Source organism: Theobroma cacao, chromosome 8 (assembly GCF_053813885.1).
Source record: "Theobroma cacao isolate CCN51 chromosome 8, ASM5381388v1, whole genome shotgun sequence".
Taxonomy (NCBI): Eukaryota; Viridiplantae; Streptophyta; class Magnoliopsida; order Malvales; family Malvaceae; genus Theobroma; species Theobroma cacao.
Genome location: NC_142646.1, coordinates 6,892,691 through 6,913,165, shown reverse-complemented (window position 1 = coordinate 6,913,165; position 20,475 = coordinate 6,892,691). Strand labels below are relative to the sequence as shown.

At 34.1% G+C, this 20,475-nt stretch overlaps 3 protein-coding genes across 4 annotated transcripts; 1 reads left to right on the top strand and 2 right to left on the bottom strand.

Moving 5' to 3' along the window:
- Positions 1-2,825: 2,825 nt before the first annotated feature.
- Positions 2,826-7,252, bottom strand: LOC18592398 (chloroplast processing peptidase-like). Of its 2 annotated transcripts, none has more exons than XM_007019102.3 (6): positions 6,857-7,252; positions 4,520-4,582; positions 4,356-4,424; positions 3,913-3,999; positions 3,482-3,549; positions 2,826-3,156 (listed from the first exon to the last, which is right to left on the bottom strand). In XM_007019102.3, exons 1-6 carry the CDS (start codon positions 7,082-7,084, stop codon positions 3,087-3,089), a joined length of 585 nt encoding a protein of 194 aa, XP_007019164.1. In that variant the 5' UTR covers positions 7,085-7,252; the 3' UTR covers positions 2,826-3,086. The 2 variants fall into 2 exon arrangements, 1 of the variants encoding a protein (XP_007019164.1); XR_016027809.1 differs by lacking the exon at positions 2,826-3,156 and adding an exon at positions 3,642-3,748.
- A 1,903-nt stretch (positions 7,253-9,155) lies between these two features.
- Positions 9,156-11,040, bottom strand: LOC18592397 (mitochondrial import receptor subunit TOM6 homolog). Its single transcript, XM_018126010.2, has 2 exons — positions 10,717-11,040; positions 9,156-9,367 (listed from the first exon to the last, which is right to left on the bottom strand). Exon 1 carries the CDS (start codon positions 10,902-10,904, stop codon positions 10,740-10,742), a length of 165 nt encoding a protein of 54 aa, XP_017981499.1. The 5' UTR covers positions 10,905-11,040; the 3' UTR covers positions 9,156-9,367; positions 10,717-10,739.
- Positions 11,041-13,661: 2,621 nt separating this feature from the next.
- LOC18592396 (uncharacterized) lies at positions 13,662-16,047 on the top strand. The gene has a single exon (XM_007019100.3). It carries the CDS (start codon positions 13,715-13,717, stop codon positions 15,845-15,847), a length of 2,133 nt encoding a protein of 710 aa, XP_007019162.3. The 5' UTR covers positions 13,662-13,714; the 3' UTR covers positions 15,848-16,047.
- The last annotated feature ends 4,428 nt before the right edge of the window (positions 16,048-20,475 follow it).

Below are 20,475 nucleotides of genomic sequence, written 5' to 3'. Positions count from 1 at the left end.
AGACCCAACAGAAGGCAATGGTTTATTGGTGCGCCGGTCAACAATGGCTGTCTACCCTCTTCTTTTTGTTTTTCTCCGTTGGTTCTTAATTTCGTAAAGTTTTTTGTTCTCCGTAAGCACTTGCTCTACAGGTACGGCCACCATAAAGTCGTGGCTAAGGCTACCCACTCTCATTGAAGGCAAAATTGTATTTGGGAAAGATGCCTGTCTGTGTCGTTGACTCTCACAACAAGAAGACTACTGCCCTGAGAGGGAGACTCTTGTTTTTCGGTATAGTTGTATGGGTTGACGAGGAGGATCCGGCTGTGCGGCGAATCGGCCTAGCTTGGGTTGGAATTGGGTTCAGAGTGTGAGGACTGAGGGTGGAAGAGACAAAGTGGGTTGGGTGCACGTTGGCTCAGTCACTTGAGAATTGACATGGACGTTTTAGAGTCATGTCTCATATTCCTTGTGTTTCGCATGTCATGGGTCAATTAGTCTATGTACGGCCACACAAAATTCAGAGTCACATCTCTCGTTGAGTGCTGTCGCAAAAAATTCATATGACCCACACGACTGGTGACTATATTTTGACCAATTTTTAAATCTTTTTTATAATCTAATTATATTTAAACATATTAATATGAAAATTTAAAATTTAATAATCAGCAATATTCAATAAGAAAAATCGATTTCTAGCTACTTTCATGGTTAAGTTAAGAAAATTGAACAAGTGAAAGGGAATGGGAAGGATAAAAATCAGATTTTTTTTGCAATGAGCTTTATTTGAGTTGAATCCAGTGGAGGGTGATTCCTCGATCCCCATCCATATCACGCTGCAACACGCAACAGGCAGCAAGGCAACAAATGGGATGAGAGTACAAGTTATGGGCCTTTTTTGTAGTGTTGTGGGTTTAGTGCTTTGTTGTCGAATTGATGCTTCATTTTGATGGCCCAACCTCATTTGCCGGATTTCAGAAAATATTCTTTTTTTTTTCCCATTCACATGATTACCCATTGAAAAATTATGCAAAGTGTTTTTTTTTATTATTATTCTTTTTCTTAGTATCAATCAAGTTACATGTTGATCTTTCTTTGGTTTGATTTTTAGAAGGAAAAATATCACTTTAAAATAATACTTTTTTTTGTCCTTTATTGTATTTTATATTAAAATTTGATTTTTTTATAATATAAATGTCCGATTTGTTTAATATGAGAAACTAAAAAATTATGAAAAATAATTTTGTAATATAGAAAAAATGAAAAAAAAAAACACTTCATTTAGGGATATTTTGAAAAAAAAAATGAACAAATAAAAAGGGGCGAAAGAAATGTATATTTAAAAAATTAAAAGTGGATATCCTTGACATTATTAGTGCAAGGAAAACTAATCCAAATATCTGACGCACACTTTTTATCTCCATTTGGCCTGTAAAAGAAAAGAATTTTGGTTTAATAAATCTTAAAAAAAAGGAAAGTGGACACACTTGGTACGAGGATAAACAATAATATAAACACTTTTTATCCTATTTCCTATCCTCTTCAAAGAATCAAGAGTTCATTATCCTTAACACATCTCTAAAGTTTTAAGCTTCCTTAGGATGAGCATGTGCATTCATGCTTGTAAAAAACCACACCCTTTACCCCTTTCTTTTTAATAATCTTCTTCAAGAATCAAATGATGATTTTATGGAAAAAGAGAATTTCTTATGATTGTAATCTGATTACAACGATTGCACAACGTGATCCACGTGAAGAAAGTGATCATGAAATAAATATAAAAACAAGTTGATAACAAAATTACTATAGTTTAGATATATCATTTAATCATTTCTTTTATCGAATTCATATAATATCTTATTTTATATAAAATGAGAATATAATTATTAAGATTTATATAAAAGTTTAAGTCAATCACTATAAATAATTTGACTTTAAAATTTTAAAAATCACATTATTTAGATTTGAAAAGTTATTGAATCAGTAATACTATAATTTGAATCGTTATCGTTACAGTCCACTATTTTTGTTTTTCTTGAATCTTTTGTAAGAACTACAATTTGAGTTGGGTTTTACCTGCAAATAGATATTTATGTTCTGTTGGGAAAAGACGAGACCTCCTGCTAATTCTCTTTCTGTTTTTCTTCGTTAGAAGATGAATGATAAACCTTGTACCTGCAGCATTTGGCATGCCAAATTTGACCAAGAAGTTATGAAGGTTGATTATGGAAGATAAGGTCGGATTTTCCATTTCCCTACCTCACTACGATCCAAAACAACTGTAGCTATTAATTGATTGAGAGCTGACATCACTGAAAGCACTAAAAGTTTCTAGAGATTGGAAGTACCCAATCGGGTAAAATATATACCGTCCAAGTTGGTAAATATATAATCAGTTAATCAGCATGCCAGCCACTGTTATCCGCATCCAGCACCCCATTGTCTTGTACAAGTTGCGGGGAATGCAGATCCTTCTACTAACTTTTTGTTTATCAATACTCTTCAACGTACCCACCATTTATCAAGATCATTCACACTCAATATGTCACCACGGATGTGTATGTAGACTGTATGCATGTTTGATGAGTGCATTGAGAATTATTAGTCTGTAAAGTAAATATTGAGAGTAGAGCTCCCAAAAGGTCTGTAAGATTCTTAAATCAGGTTTTAGCTGGCATGACATTCTGTGTCAGCTAAAGTTAGCAGAGCAAAATAGGAATATCACCCTTTTACCCTGCCATTTTGGGTAGGATCGATTTAAAGTAGTAATTGGAAACCTCTTTTAACCATCCTCCTAACCTGGCTTGAAAGGTAGGGTCCAAAGCTTTGATCTATCTAAAAGGAAGTAACAAATAAACACAACTTGATTTGTCTGTTCTAACCATCCACAATCAAAAAACTACAGTCCAATGTTAAATTTACAAGCACATAAACAGGCCACATTGATAGCATCCAAATCTTGGATGCAAATGTGCAAGATTGTGAGTCAATTGCAGCAAAACAGCAGTACAACTCCATGCATCTACATTTCAGCTCATTTACATTCTAATGAGATTTGCCAAGACTTGAGAAAGCTTGGCATCTCAAGTTCATCCCGAATCACCAGGTCAATGGTTTGACGGTCTGTAACAGCACATCACATATCTTCCAAGAATCTTTTCCACAGGCAGTGGCCCCCTGGTTATCAGTCAACATTGATGACATAAGGAAAAAAGAAAAACAAATTGCATTTACAGCAAAAATCACGTTTCAAATTATGAGTAAATGAAAAGGAAACAAAGTATTTAGCCATATCAACATTCAAGAAGATACTCTTTTGGAATATTATTCTATAAATTGGACATTACAAAGTTATTTTTCTCCTTTTTTAAAAGGAATTAAATTCCTCTAAAGGAGGCTTTCAAGGGTGAAATCCATATGCCATTAATCATACTAAGAACAAAAGAAAATAGAGCTCAGCACAGGAAAATTGAAAAACAAAAGGAGAATGTAGTCGATGTACCAATTATGTGAGTCATAGCTGTTATTTCGGTTGTCCCCCAACACATAAACATGACCTTTAGGCACATACTGCAGTTCCGAGAAATATAATAAAGTCAGCAAGAAGCAACAACTGTAAATACAAAAATAAGAAAGAGTGGAAGACCAAGTAAGTAGTGTACCACCCTATGGTAAACCCAAATACAAATTGATTTGAAACATGAAGGCTCAGACGTCAACTTTAAGGAGCCCACCAGGCTTCCTCATGCTCACATTTATTGTACCTAATCTAGTGATAAGTCAAAATAGCAAAGGAGATTTACTAGGTAATTGCTGAATAGTATACTAAGGTAGTTCCTACCCCATAATGTTGTTTAAAGCAAACACTATTCTTGGCCCATCAAATGCTGGAAAACTCTAAAATTACAAGGAGAGACAAAAAAGGGGACGCACTGTTAAGTCTGATGTGTATGATGGCCGTTCAGCTATGAAATTTTCATTTTGTGCAACTCCATTGACATAGAGTGAGCCGTGATGAACCTGCATAGTGTTAGAGGAACACATATTAGAAGACGGAGAAGAAGAGCCTTCAGCATTTTTTTAGCAGTTTGAATTAAGATATTAGGTGCTGATTTATATAGATAATGAATTACGGAGCTTGAAGAACTTTCTCTGAAGGCATGAAAGAAATGTGATTGAATTTTAATTGCGCCCTTGCATTCAAAATTAACTAATCTACAACAAAATCAGTCTCAATGACAGTCAGTATTGGAAAAAGATGCAGACCTAAAAGTAGTCAGTCTGAATGCAGCCTCCACAGAACTTTGAATTTGCAGTAACCATGTTTTACACCCAATAAATCTTAATGAGAAAAGTGGCAACAGAATCAGTAATACCTGAACCAAGTCTCCAGCTTTTGCAACAATTCTCTTAATGAAAACAGCATCCTTCCCATATCCAGGCTCCTGTAGCACACCAAGAAGACAAGTATACTTCAGAATAATTTTCTATTGGGTGCAAATTGCAAACAGTTAGGCCATAATACATCCAACTGACAAACCTGTTCTGGAGCGAGGAATGTTACAATATCATTTATGGCAGGGCTCCTGAAGAAGTATGAGGCCTGGACAAGTTGCAAAGCAACAGCTAAATGAGAGTAAACACCACAATGGTGCCTATAAGAAAATCAGCATCATTACTCTTTAAGTCAGTCACAATCATGATGCATACTCAGCAAAAATTCCATAATACAAACACAAAGAGTATTATAGTAGAGCTCTATTTGCATTAAGCTGACAAAACATATATCAAGAAAAATAAAAGGGTTTGTTTGCGAATTAAGAAAGACAATTTCATGTCATTTCATTCCCCTCTAAAGTCAATTAAGAATCTACCCTTTTCCCCCTGATAATAGTTCTACTAAATTAAAATTTCTGGCATAGAATTTCAGGAATCTTGCTCATCATCCTAATGATTCTCAAAATTTTATTAAAACAGAAATGGTATTGAGTGAATTTACTGGTTCCAAGGATCTCCCATCTTTAAAAATCTATACAAGCAGCTTGTGAAGTCTTCTGACAATGACCGTCCTATCAATAGTATTGAATATTGAAGAGTAAAATTTAGAGTAGGGGCAAGACCTCTTAGCAACACAATCAAGAACAAAGATCAGAAAGAAATTCCCAGCCAGCCTCTAAATAAAGTAGCGTGCCTGTGTGAGAGAGAAATATGGCATGTCTCTGTGAATGATATCAAATTTGAGGTGATGACTATGTAAGAGAGAAGAGCCCTGATTATTAGAAATAATACTCAAGATATCTCCAAACAAACAAGAATTTTAGACACTATTGTAACAATAGCAGACAGATTAATTATTTATAGACTCCTTAACAGTTTAACACAAGAAGAATTGCTACTTGTTCTGTATACTTTAAAATATTCTAATGAATAGGAGAAAATGCTGACAAAAGTTAGAGCAAAGCTAGTTATAAATGGTTAGTTAGAAGATCACATAAAATGCTAAATATCTACTTTTGGACTTTATAACAAAACTTTTTTCTCATTTATGGCCAACAAAAGCAGAAACTCAACCATGCAATAATGCATGACAGGAGAATCGCAGCCTTGACACAACCCTTAGGGGAAAAATACCCAGAGTGAGCAGAAGGAGGGTTGCGGAGAAGAACGTGCATTAGATGTCAATCCTTCAATTCAATGGAAGCTGTTTCAGCAGTACCCTGATTCTCCATTGTTGCAATGTCTTAACAGAACATAATACTACATCAACCCCAATGTATTGCTTGCGAACTCTGTCACTTGAAAAATACAGGTACTTCTACAATTTTCAACAAACTAAAACAGAGAAGTTCTTTCTTTATGTCATGATTTGATCAAATTAAACTAGGCTTTTGCTTAACTACTTGTTTTCTTCTTGTTTCTTGCATTAGACGAGTGCAGGTTTGCACTCAAGTTCTGAATATATTCACTTAGTTTCACAAACACTTTCAAGAAAACATGCACAAAGATCTAAATCAGTTATTAAGTTCAATAAAATTAAATCAGAAAAAGCAGTAATTATTCTCCAATTTTGCTATAATGAGCAGCTTGATGAAGCAAAGAATTAGCAAACTAGAAACTTGATATAAGAGAAACCTTAGAAACTGTAATTTGCAATCTTAGAAACCTTTGAAACTGAAATTTGCAAATTTATGTTGTGATGCTTGTCACACAGTATCTTTAGCTGGAATAGAAGGAAATTTAAACTCACAAATGTATCCTTTACCAGGTTACAAATCTGAAAGAAGGGACTATACAACCAAGCTGGTTTCACAAATTAGGAAATATTAGGGGTCTTATTATTTTGTTGAGGCACTAATTTACATTAGGCTGTGAACCTATGAAGATGAATTTCACATGTCATTTATTCAATTGGTTAGTGTGCTTTCCTATGATACAAAGAACAACAAGGCTAAACTAATTAATATGGAAAGATGAGTTAAGGATTGTCCTTTTCCTGAGAAGTGTACGGAAAGCACATCTATCTTTGGACAAACTACTCAAAATCTCCAATAAGAAAGCCATTGACCTGTGAAGGAATTAAATCAGATCACATTCCAGCTCAAAGAGCCATTCAATGTACTTGGAAAAGAAGGAAAGTTGTTTCCGAAAAGTGTAAAACGAAAATTCTTATATAACTAAGCAAAAGTTGTGATCATCCACAGAATTCAATCTGAAGCAAGACAGAAATGAAGTTTACTGGGAATGTTAAGCCCAATGGGTAAGACAGCCACCTATATACATCTGAAGCTGCAAATATTTATACAGAATTCAGCAGCAAACATATCAACTATTAACAAACTAACCATCAAGAGAAAAAAATAAGACTAAAGATTTTTACCTTCTCAACGATGATTCGATCACCAACACGAAGAGTAGGGTACATAGAAGAAGAAGGAATGAAACGAATCTCAGAAAACGTGGTCCACAAAAGAGCTACCACCATGAACCTCAAGAACCCATCTAAACCTGGCCATCTAAGGAAACCCCAGCTCTGGCAAGGCATCCATCTCAGCGAAGGGAAAGTAATAAGAGTCTTGTACAAAGCACAGGGTCTCAAGTAACTCATCGACCCAGAATTGCAAAGATAGAAAAAAAGAAACCTGATTGAAGCTCTTCACAGGCACTTGAAAGTTTAGTTGCAAAACTAGGAAAGAGAAAGAGAGTGGAAATGGGGTCTACGAAGGATGTTTGACCTGGTTTCCTTGGAGAGTAAGGTTCAATGTTGCTGAGGCAGAAAGTGGATTGAGGCTGTCCAAGGTTTACTTTTTGTTAATATAATGTAGTAACGTCCAACGACTTTCAATCTCACTTGGTGCCAATCAGTCAAGGCCAGCTCACTCAGACACTCTCTCCCCTAAGATACATCGTGCAAAGAAATTTACTTCTAATTTTTCCCCAAGATTGATTGAATTTACCATGTTCTGAGAATGTAAAATTTAATTATTCTAATAGAATTGGCTTATTCCCTGAAAGACACCATATACTATGATGATTTATTCAATTAACTTCTCATATTTTATTATATTTGAATGAATTTTTAAATTTAAATTCAAATAATTTTTAGTATTAATGAAAATTTAATCGTCTATTGACGTAATGTCAGTCAATTTTTTTCTATCCAAATGATATATGACTTATAGAATTCATATAATCACATAATATATAATGAGATTATATGACAATTGACGAGGTTGATTATTCAAATATTTGTAGTTATATCAATTTACTAGGTCATAGGACACGTAGAAAATAAGTCATTTGACATTTAGTTTAATGATAGCTAAATTTTAGATAAAATGAAGAGTTTGTTTGGATTTGAATTAAAATTTAAGAACTCATTTAAACGTGATAAAGGTAAAGAGCTTAATTGAATAAATTATCATTGTGCATCAACTTTCCGATAATTTATGTTAATAACAACAAATTATAAGAAAAACATGAAGTAGAGTTCAATAATCAAATGATTTTTTCTCTAATTTTTCCATTAATATCTTGTCCCGTCATGATTGAGAATTAAGGATGAATACCAAGTTTGGTTCACAAAATTAAATATAAGAGGAATGAAATAGCTATTATGTGAAAATAAAATAAAATAATTATTATGTAACTTTGGTTTACAAAAAGAAATTTTCGTTATGATATTATTTGGATGTTTAGTGGGTAAGAATAATTTTACAATAATTAAAAAATTAATGAAAAAATAAAAAAATTAATTATTAAAATTTAAAATTTGTTTTATAAAAAAATAAAAATACCTTTTATTATAATTTAATAATATTTATATCAAAAGATAAAATTACCTTTTATTATAATTTAATAATATTTTCATCAAAATAAATCTACCCTTTATTATAATTTAATAATATTTTCACCCAAATACAAAAATATGCTTTATTATAATTTAAAAATATTTTTCATCAAAAAAAAGAGAGCCCTTTATTATAATAAATAATATTTTCACCAAAACATAAATATACCTTTTATTACAATTTAATAATATTTTTGTCCAAAGACAAAATAACCTAAAATGGCATATCTCTAAGCCCAATTTAGGAGATTCTCATACTTCCAAGTGAAAATATTTCAGCCGATTCGGATTTATGCAATTTGAAGGAGAAAATTCATTAAAAATTCTGAACACAGGACCGATACGGAATGTGTTGGATTAATTGGTACTAAAACAACACCCAAACATTTTACTCAAAACTTGTCAATTGATACATTACTCTCTTATTCAATGCAGCAACGGCAAGCGGAAACATCCAAATTTTGTTTATGGAATTATCTGTTGCTCGGGTCCTAGGCTTCTTAGAGAGCTTGGCCTCTACAAATTTGGTCCATTACTGCATCAAGTGCTATCACTTCCTCAAATACCAACAGATACCTAGATGCATGTCGATGAGGACATTGCAGCAGAAGGCTGAACAGAGCTTTCACTAAACTAGAGTAGCGGCTATTTTGTCATGGTGATCCCCAGTCCAAACCTCGTTTCAAATTTGGCAATAATTTCCCTCAATCAAAGCCAAGGAATAAAACAAAATCATTGGTTATTCAATAATTTGAGGGAATGGCAGAAGAGAAAGAAAAATTTCCCAATTCCTGCCGAAGGAAATTATGGCATGGTGATACTAGCAAGATATTCAAAGGTATATTCAATTAGATATAACCGTCATGACATAATATGGAAGAACTCAATCCTCCATTTCAGTAAAAAATCTAACAAGCATGATCAAAGCAAATGCAAATATAACCTAATGTGACAACACCATGGCCTCACACTTAAGCAGGCTGAAAAGGAATCAGGAACTTGAAACTCTTTTACATCCCAATCGAATTCTCTCCTTGTAACCTAGTGCACCACAAAACAAGGAAAAATCAGCAACAAACACAACCAAACAAAATGCCGGTAAAGTGAATGAGGGAGAAATGCTGGCTAAGAACTGAAATGACTACTTCTAACAATAATTCATCATATAGAAGACAACCAAAGAGCCTTCCACTAGCTAGTGGCATCACCGTAATCAAGTAACACAACAGGAATAAAGGCAGTATCTGGCTACTGCATGATTCCTATAGCTACCATATGAAGCAATCTGTTTTCTCAACCACTAAATGCAATTTACAAGCTATCGCTGGAAGGTGCACTTGTTCTCATTATCCAATGCAAAGATCACAGCAAAAAATGAAAAAACAGAATCTATTTGAATTACAACCATAATAGTTGTCACTAATACTGGCAAGGCATCATAAAGAAAAAATAGTGCGTTACGTAATTTTCTGACATGGAAACTGAAGAACAATTGAGTACTTTTAACGATGATAACTTTTTGGAACAAAACGAAAAAAAGAAAGTTCTAAAAAACCATGAAAACACTGATCAACCAAACTGGATGCATTTACAGCTATGCAAGTTAGCAAAATAATCAGTCATGTATATGTCATTCTACATTTCTACTCTTATATTTGCCAGGGGAAAGGCATTAAGGAACAGTATTAAGCAAATGGATATGAAGACTGACTTTCAGTGCTACTATAACAAAATTTAATAGTAACCATAAGGAAATCAAATTAGATTGGTGTACTCCAAATTGTTGCTAATAAAAGAAACCATCTCAAGCCAATGAACCTGCTTCCAACATTTAATAAAAATGACATTCAGGAAATTAAAAGAGCCCCATCATGGAGGGTAGTCCACCTCAAACCCTAATGACAAGGCATCCTCCTCCAAATACTATACATCTTTCCCAAATAACTTCCTAGGGACAAAGAGGATGCTTTTACTCTATCACTCTTTTTACTTTTTTTACAATCCATTGAAAGTCTTAATTGCTAATCCATTCCAAAGTTTTCTCGCCTTCTTGAATAGAACTATTTACAAAAACTTTCAAACACATCAAATTAGCCATGTTTAAAACCTCTCATTCCATTGGCACCACTCCTTAGATAAATTACCTCCCTCAACACGTCTTGAGCATACAAATTCTAAGGCTGTGTTTGGTTGTTGCTTTGCTACATAAACTACATTTCAGTGATTTCACACACGAAAATTTCGAAAAATGGTATTCAACCCAGATAATATAATTCGCATCTGAAAAAACCCGCATAGCAAATAAACCCAGTTCCCAGAACTAATCCTACTACAAGAAAAATGATTGTGGTAATAATAAAAAGAAAATAAAATCTAAGTCTTTAAACTACCTGAAAAGAAAGAGAGGAGGAATCTAGAACTCGAGCTTGAGCTCTTCCTTGTCATCAGAGAGGTAATGAAGAATGTAAGGAGTGACACGAACCACAGCTACCCACACCCCAAACATAGCCACGTGTACCTTCAGCTGCTTCAAGGCCGCCGCCTTGTCTGGTTTGCGCATGAACATTCCTGGAAACATCTCTGCTTGCTCTCGATTAGAAAGAAGCTGAAACCCAGGCTGCACCTGGCTTTTCTGGTATTTTATGGTTCGATTTTTCAATCTGGTAGCTTTTGGCGTTTTGGCTGGACCGGCCGGCGGAGGAGTGTGGCGGCAGTGGAGGTAGGGTTTGCTTTAGAGAGAGAAGGAGTGAGGCAGGTGTGAGGAGGAGAGAGAGAGAGAATAAGAGGATGCTCGCATGTCGCATCCTCTCCTTCAAGCGCGTGGCTGGGCTTTTTTTTTTTGGCCAGCCTGGCAATTCTTTTCTCCCAACCCAACTTCTGATGCAAAACGACTACGTTTTGATAAAATTTATTAGGTATTTATTCGCTGACTCTTTCTTTCTCCCTCACGAAATTCCCTCTCTTCCCCGAAAACCACCGCACCAAATCCCCATTATCTAGCATTCCATTTTCGCTTCGCTCTCTCTCTCTTGAAATCTTGCTTCCCTCTTGACTATCTTCGACTCAATTCCTTTATTTTGTTTTCATTTTCATTTGCTTTATTGTTCTTTTTGGAGGGCTTGCATGGAGGCTTTTTAGTGGTTTCATGCAATGTTTTTTTCTTTTTAGATTTTACTTCAATTCTTTGTTATGCCACATGGGTGCTTTTATTATTTTCAGCAATTTGCTTTATTTATTTATTTATTTTCATTTTTTTACCATTACACTTGCCTTGGACAGATTTAACTCGAAAATTTTGCTGGCCCTTTAAAATGTTTTCGTGTTTGTTTTGAATATTTTGAGTGTGATTTTGTTCGTCTGTTCTGAATTCTTTGGGTGTGAATTTTCGCAATTGGTCATTTTTGTCATAGATGTGCCATTGATTTGTAGTTTAGGCCTGCATAATTTCTGTGATTTGCTTAGGATCCTTAAAACAAAGTTTGTCCTTTGAGTACAGCACCTAGATAAGAAATTTGAACTAGCTTTAAAGTAAGGTTCATTTGGTTAGTAAAGTAATATGCTTGCTGTTTTACCTATTCTTGCTCATGCTTTTGATCACCTTTTTGTCTAAAAAATAAATAGTGGTTGAACTAGTATGTGTTGGCATTATCCCACTTTTAAGCATAACATGATTGGTAGGGATCTTCAAGAGCATGATCATTATGAGAAAGTATTTAAGATAAGAATATGTGACCCTTGAATACCAATGGCATGCTTATGTCTTGAAAATATTAGAACTTTTTACCAGATTTAAAGTTAGGTGAATTGATTAGTTAAGCGATTTCCTTGCTGTTTTTCCTATGTTTTTTCTTTGCTTTCAATCACCTTTTGTCTAAAGAATGATTGTTTGAACTGGTATATTCATCACTGTGAACATGTTCTTTTTATTTTTAAGAAGTAATGAATTCACGATTTTACTATTGGCCACATACATGGCTGGTAAGAATGTTCAAGAGTATGATCATTGAATTTATGACACTAAATTTCACATTGCTTGATACTTGTATTACAATGGCATGCTAATTTTTCAAAAAAGGATGTTGTGTTCTTGGTATATAAGCCAAATGATAAATTTGGCCTAGGTTTGAAGAGAGGCGAATTGGTTGTTGTTCATTAGAAATGATATTTTTCATTATGCTTTTAGACCATGCTCTTACCATTCTGTCGAAACCATATGACTGTATAAGGGTGTAGTACTGTGAAGGTGTTCCTTTTTGTTCTCCGTGACCATGCTTTAATCTAATTATGGTTGCATAAGTGTGTAGTACTTTGAACGTGTTCTTTTTTGTTCTCGAGAAGCCATAAGTTGGTATAAGATTATATTCATGTCAATTCTCTCTGTTTAATTTTTTTTCCTTGGGATCTTGAAAGGTCTAGAAAACTTGCCCTGTTTGAAGTTTGTGAATATGTGGGCCTTCCTAAGCCTAAATTTTCTGAAGAAGATGGAATTATGGGTAGGGTTGCTATCATGGAGATTGATCTTAACGTTGCTGGCATCTCTCCTTCCGAAAGTGTTTCCTTCATAGAGGAAGAGGGGCAAGTTTGAACCTAGCTTAATATTCTGAAGAGGATGCATCAAACTCTGCCATTGAATGACTTACGGAATCCTTCAATGTTGGTATTAAAGATTTGAACCATGTCAAAAAGAGCATTTAGAGAAAGCTATATGAAGAGAAATGCAGGTAGTATAATGAACTCCTTTCAAGCAATTTCACTACAATTTTAGCTAAAGGATGTACAAAGAAATGTACCAAAAGGCTTTACTGCTTGCTCAAGAACTTTCATACTATGAGCAACTCCTCGAAGATTCTGCTCTTCATGCAGCTTAGAAAACGCTAGCAACCTTTGTCTTTTCTGTGTCTCCTGGTTACGAATGCATTCTTCTCTATTGAGCTAAACAAAGAAATTGTTAGGGGAATAGGCTGTTCTTTCCTACCCTCACAAATTGGGCCCCAACTCTCTTAAATTATACAGCTCTCAAAGTCCAACTGCTGGATTGAAAAAGAATGCCCAAAGATTTTGTTTTTTAGTAAATAAATAAATAAATACCCAAAGATTTAAAAAGTCAATCCTGTCCTATCAATATCATCCAAATGGGCAAATACTTTTGTGTGGATAAAAATTGACTACAGCCAGTGCCATTGGCAAAAGTCCTCAAGTAGGATCCCACTAATAAAATAATCACGAATCTAGTGCTTCATTCTACTCCCACGTGTCACGATAATAAAAGAAGCGGGTCCACCAATCTTCACACCACGTCATCCCTTACAACATAAAAACTCATCTCCCTAAAGCCCATCCAAGTCTCATCTAGTGCCACTCAGAGACCAGCTCCATCGAAGCAACACCATGAAAGCCAAAGCACTTTTCAGTTTCTTTCTCCTTTTCTTCTTCACCTTGCTGTGTACGGCGGCGGAGCATGAACCTCGAAGCAGAAGCGGCAGCATAGTTTTTACTACACTTGGCAGATCAGATTATGCTTGGGACATCTTCACTCTCCCAACTTTGGATCCACCAAACCCTTCTAACGAACTTCAGATTACCGACGGTGAATCCGTTAATTTCAACGGCCACTTTCCGTCGGCCTCATCGTCCTCCATCCTCTCGCTCCTCCACAATCGAAGCCTCCTTCATCCTCCGGGTCCACAAGCTCCGTCGCCGCTCCAGCTCATCTACGTTACGGAACGAAAAGGGATGTCAAATATTTACTACGACGCACTTTATCACGGTGCGCCGCGAAGCACCAGATCAAGATCGGCCCTTGAAATTCCTGTCCGAGTTCAAGCTCCTTTGTTGGGTTTAGAAGAAAGCAAGAATCGGATTTCGATGAAAGATAGGCCGAGTTTGAGTGGGGAGAATTTGATTTACGTGTCCACTCATGAGGACCCCGGTGAGCCGAGAACGAGTTGGGCTGCTGTATACTCGACTCAGTTGGGAACTGGTGTTACTCGGCGACTCACTCCTTATGGAATCGCCGATTTTAGTCCCGCCGTGTCTCCTTCTGGGGTTTGGACAGCTGTGGCTTCGTATGGAAGCAAAGGGTGGGATGGGGAAGTGGAAGAACTGAGTACTGATATTTATGTTTTCTTGACTGGGGATGGGTCTCAGAGAGTAAAGGTTGTTGAACACGGTGGGTGGCCATGTTGGGTTGATGACTCGACTCTGTATTTCCACAGGACAAGTGAAGACCAGTGGATAAGTGTTTATAGAGCGATTTTGCCTAAAGGTAAACTGGTTTCTACTGAGTCAGTGACGATTGAACGAGTCACACCACCGGGTATGCACGCGTTCACGCCAGCTACTTCCCCAGGTAATCATAAGTTCATAGCAGTAGCTACGAGAAGACCCAATTCGAGTTTTCGCCATATAGAGCTGTTTGACCTTGTTAAAAACGAGTTTATTGAGCTAACTCGGCATGTTTCTCCTACAACTCACCACTTAAATCCGTTTATATCACCTGACTCAGCCCGAGTTGGGTACCATAAGTGTAGGGGTGACAGTAATGGAGGAAAAAGTCCCCAATTATTGCTTGAAAACGTTCGAAGCCCAGTACCAAATCTCTCTCTTTTCAGAGTCGACGGTTCATTCCCTTCTTTCTCACCGGCGGGTGACCGTATAGCCTACGTGGATTTCCCGGGTGTTTATGTCGTGAACCGGGATGGTTCGAACCTTCGCCAGGCTTTCCCCTTGAATGCTTTTGCAACCGCTTGGGACCCGATTCGTAAAGGAATTGTATACACCAGCGCTGGACCGGAGTTTGCAAGTGAGATAACCGAGGTTGATATTGTAGCCATCAACGTTGATGATGTTGACCAATCAAATTTTAAGAGGTTGACCATTGGTGGTAAAAATAACGCATTCCCCTCGCCGTCACCCGACGGAAAATGGATTGTGTTCAGGTCGGGTCGCACGGGTCACAAGAACTTATATATAATGGATGCGATTGAAGGGGAGGCGGGCGGGCTCCGGAGATTAACGGAGGGCCCGTGGACGGATACGATGTGTAATTGGTCACCGGACGGTGATTGGATCGCTTTTGCTTCGGATCGAGACAACCCGGGTTCAGGGAGTTTCGAGTTGTATCTGATCCACCCGAATGGCACAGGTTTAAGGAGGTTGGTTAAGAGCGGGTCAGCCGGGCGGGCCAACCACCCGTCATTTAGTCCGGATGGAACGTATGTGGTATTTACTTCGGATTTTGCGGGGATATCAGCTGAGCCAATCTCAAACCCACATCACTATCAACCTTACGGTGAGATATTCACGATAAAATTGGACGGCTCTGATTTGAAGAGGCTGACTCACAATTCTTATGAAGATGGGACCCCGACGTGGGCTCCATCTTACATTAATCCAGTGGATGTGGAGGGGCCAAAGAGGCCCTATTGTGCTTTTGAGGATTGTCATTGGCTCAATGAAATGCCAGGCCGTGGGACTAGGGTGGAACCACTGGGGTCAGCCAAGCCTCAGTGCGGTGCCTGATTCCAAGCTTTTCTTGCATATAAATAGAATAATTATGTGTTTAGGTATTGTAAATTTGTTTGATGGAAATAGTTTTGGGCACCATTGAAATATTTGTAATTCTTTGGTGCTTTTTTTGTGTAATATAGTTGAGAAAAATAATGAGCTTGTGTCCCCATGGTCATATAACTATCTTATGTAATCAACTCCTTTTGTAGTTTTGTGTGTGTGTTGGGTCCTGAAAGGAACACAAGCAAAATTCTGTGCTATTCTTAGCTGAAAAAAACATAAACAGGCCAAATTTGGGTCAGCATTAAAATTTGGAGCCCAACAAAGAAAGAATTTATTTAGTAACTATTTGGTTTGATTTTTTTCAGCTTATCTATCTTTTAAAAATAAAAATCAAGTCAAATATGATTTTTTGAAAAGTTTTTTAAAAAAAGTAACTATTTTTTAAAAAACAAAATTAAAAGAAAGCTCACGAGAGGAGTTTTCTCTTCTTTTCTTTTAAAAATAAATTAATTTTTTAAAAAATACTCCTTTCTCAATTAATCTCTCTCTCCTCTCCTTCCCTCTACAAATTATCATTCTCGGACGTAAATCACGATTTCCCTTTTCTCTACCTCTCTTTACAAAAACTAATAAAAAAATAAAAGACTCAATAACAAAATATCAAAATCTAGAATTTTTTTGTTCTTATAAAGATTAAAAGAAAAAAATTTAAAATTCAAAATTATATTCAAATACTATTTAAAAAAAATTCACCAAAAAAGATTTTAATGTTAAATACATTGTTTCTTCTTTTCTCTTCTTTTTAGAGAATTGAAGTATCATGGTTCGATTACTTGTTAGATCAACAAAAATCTAATACTATTGTTACTATACAAGTTTGAGAGTTGTTCTTTTTTTATTGATTTCTTCAATTTTAACATCTAAAATTATATATAAACTTGAAACATTACATATAATTTATTAGGTGATTAAAGATGATATAAATACTCTTTATGGTAATTTTAACCGAAATTAGGGTTTATATAATTTATTTTGTTAAATAGTTTACCAAACAGTTTTAATTTAATTTTAAAAGTTATTATTTTTTATAAGAACTTAATAATAATTTTTAAATTTAAAAAATAAGATTAAGCAGGCTCTTATTCTGATGTGTTTTGATTTTATTTTTTGTGTACATGTTGTTGAGAAACTAATGAGTAAATGGGCCCCTGCTCTTGAAAAGGACACAGACAAGCAAAGTTATGCTCTTCTTAACGGGGAAAAGGAAAAAGCAAAATTTGTTCTACCTGCTATATTTCAAAGAGGAAAAAAATTAAACTGTTCTAAATCAGGAAATAAGAGATTATCACAAATTTACATTAAGTGCTTGTTTGATTTGATTTTTTTTTTCAGTTTATTTATCTTTTAAAAGTAAAAATCAAATCAAACATAAATTTTGAAAAAAATTTTAACAAAAAAATTTATTTTAAATAATAAAATTTTTTAAAAAAAAACTTCAGGAAAAATTTCTGTAAAAAGCTTTATCTTCTTTTCTTTTAAAAATACAAGAGACTTTTTTTTTTTTCAAAAATATCATCATCTGTTAAAAATAATTATAATATTATTCTCTCAACAAAATACCATCTACGATAATTTTAACCAAAATTATAACTTATAAAAAAAAACTTATAAAAAGAAATTTATCAAACAATTTTAACTTAATTTTAAAAGCTATTTTTTTTATAAAAACTTTATAATAACTTTTAAGTTTAAAAAAATCAGACTAAAAAAGCTTTAAATATATTGATATATTTTTAAAATAAAAGATTATATCTTTTCGAATGAAAAATTGTATGTTTTTTCATATAAAAAGTTGTAACTATTAAAAAGACACATCAATTAAAAAGTTACATAAATAAAGTAATATTTAAAAAAATATTTTAAATTTTAAAATTATGAAACAATTGAAAAGTATCTTTACACATGTTTTAATATGAAAAGCTATGTTTTCATGTTGTTACTTAAAGATTATATCTCAAATAATTTTTTTATATAAAATAATTATAAAAATAATATTTTTATTCAAAAGTTATGTTTTGTCACATATAAAAATATGTTTAAGACATATAAGTACTTTAATTAAAAAATTGTATTTTTAATGAAAGAGACACTTGCGAGAACTTCCCGGCAACTATTTTACCGCACAATGACGGGCAAAACAAAAGCAAAAAAAATAAAAAATAAAAGAAATGTTGTGTTCTGAATAGCAATTTCAGAAAAATAATATACACACTTTAAGTTTTTATTATTTATCAAAAGAATTTAAATTTTTTATAATTTACTTTTTGTAAAAATAATGTTCTAAGCTAAATAACTTTGTATCAGACTATTCACGTAATTTCCTTTTACATGCACAACTTCCAATATATATTTCATTAAAAATACTTCACCTAATATTTTACTTAGATCAATTCACAAACTAATTTATTAGTTGGTTAAAAAGAATCAAAAACGAAACTTCCAATAATTGTACTTAGATCAATTCACACCTAATAGATTAGGATTTTATTCAATTAGGAACGTATCATAAAAAAAAAATTCCTGGTCGGGTCAATAAGATCATGAAAAGCTTTCGATTTATTTATCTCTTATTTTACATATAATGGATTTGTCTTGACCAATACACGATTTTCTTTTAGTTTTTCTAGGATCGGGTCTTCTATTAGGGGGCCTAGGAGTGGTATTACTTACCAATCCAATTTATTCTGCCTTTTCATTGGGATTGGTTCTTGTTTGTATATCCTTATTCTATATTCTCTCAAATTCTCATTTTGTAGCCGCTGCCCAGCTCCTTATTTATGTGGGAGCCATAAATGTTTTAATCCTATTTGCTATCATGTTCATGAATGGTTCAGAATATTATAAAGATTTTAATCTGTGGACCATTGGGAATGGCGTTACTTCGTTGGTTTGTACAAGTATTCTTGTTTCGCTAATTACTACTATATTAGATACATCATGGTACGGGATTATTTGGACTATAAGATCAAACCAAATTATAGAACAAGATTTGATAAGTAATAGTCAACAAATTGGAATTCATTTAGCAACAGATTTTTTTCTTCCATTTGAATTCATTTCAATAATTCTTTTAGTTGCTTTGATAGGTGCAATTGCTGTGGCTTGTCAGTAAGAAATCTTTCTAACTAGGAACAGCAAGCAATCCAAATTAAACTTTTTTCTGTCTTATCGCATCTATTTTCTTTGAATTCTATTTGAATATTGTTCGTGTATAAAATAGAAATTCATTTATTCGATATATTATATTTCCAATCTATTCTTATGAATTATAGACTAGAATTTATAAAAACTAGAATTTATAATTTATAATGACATATTTAATATAATAGTAGATTCAATCTAATATTGATACAACACAATAATTATTTCATTTTTTTAATTATTTAATTCTATTTGATTAAATTTTAATCATATTATCATATTAAATATAATATATATTATATATAATTATTTATATATTATATATAATTATTTATATATTATATAATTTAATTTATATAATTAAATCTTAATTCTTAAGTGATCAGAGCTGTAATTGTACGTACTTGTAAAGAACTCAAACGCGACAACGATATGATAATACGATATGATGACAACGCTGCAGTTGTCATTGATCAAGAAGGAAATCCAAAAGGAACTCGAATTTTTGGTGCGATCGCCCGAGAATTGAGACAGTTAAATTTCACTAAAATAGTTTCATTAGCTCCTGAGGTATTATAAGACAAGAAGTTATAGTATTTAAATTAGAGTATTTAAATGACATAGATTAATTAGTAGATTGTGTTTCACGTATATACCTTTACTAAGTAAAAAAAAAGAACATGTTGATTATATCAAAATTCATAAATTTTAAAATTAAAATTTACAAAATCTAGTTTTAAAATCAATTTTATCAATTCATTTGAATTCTAACTAATCTCCATTTACACCAACAAAACAAAACATAAAATATGCTCATGCTTATAATCTTAACTCAAAAGTCCTGTGGGTTTACTGAATTAAGAACATAACATTCATGATTCATCAACCATGACATAGCGATCTCCATGATATACGGCCACAGGGCATTCGCTTAGCTTCCTTTTCCTTCGCAAAATTAACTCCTAGTCAAATTACACATTCATTGCTGCCCAAGCCAGAAACCCTCTCCAAGGCTTCAATGGCTGACTTACCAGCCGGGACAAACCTAATCTGGTTAACTTCCGTTGTGTCTCCATCTGCATTATCCTCTTAATGTATCTCATCACCATATCTTAACGCTCCGAATGTCACAGCAATCAGGAACTTGCTCCTATTCACGTTGTGTTCATCACTCAACATGGACTCCGTGAAGTCCAAGATGTCCATGATACACTCGTACTTGACCGATTCCCGGACTGGTTGGCCGCCAGACCGGAGATAAGACGACTGCTGGAACAGTTTCTGCTTATATATTGCATTGAGTCTCAGGGAATGGGGCTGGTGGAGATCAATCAAAGCATTGCAAGTTGGCAACAAAGAAATGGGGCCTGCAAAGAAGTGTCATTAACTCCATGTTTGTAGTCATCTGGGATTTGATCATCCTCAAGTTGATCTAA

What these genes read in the sequence shown, in the direction of transcription:
- LOC18592398 (XM_007019102.3), bottom strand. Translation starts at nt 7,084, where the DNA reads ATGAGTTACTTGAGACCCTGTGCTTTGTACAAGACTCTTATTACTTTC. An exon ending in ATCGAATCATCGTTGAGAAG is followed by an intron (nt 4,583 to 6,856) that starts GTAAAAATCTTT and finishes CAACTTGTCCAG; the next exon opens with GCCTCATACTTCTTCAGGAG. An exon ending in CATACACATCAGACTTAACA is followed by an intron (nt 3,550 to 3,912) that starts GTGCGTCCCCTT and finishes TCGGAACTGCAG; the next exon opens with TATGTGCCTAAAGGTCATGT.
- LOC18592396 (XM_007019100.3), top strand. Translation starts at nt 13,715, where the DNA reads ATGAAAGCCAAAGCACTTTTCAGTTTCTTTCTCCTTTTCTTCTTCACC.
- LOC18592397 (XM_018126010.2), bottom strand. Translation starts at nt 10,904, where the DNA reads ATGTTTCCAGGAATGTTCATGCGCAAACCAGACAAGGCGGCGGCCTTG.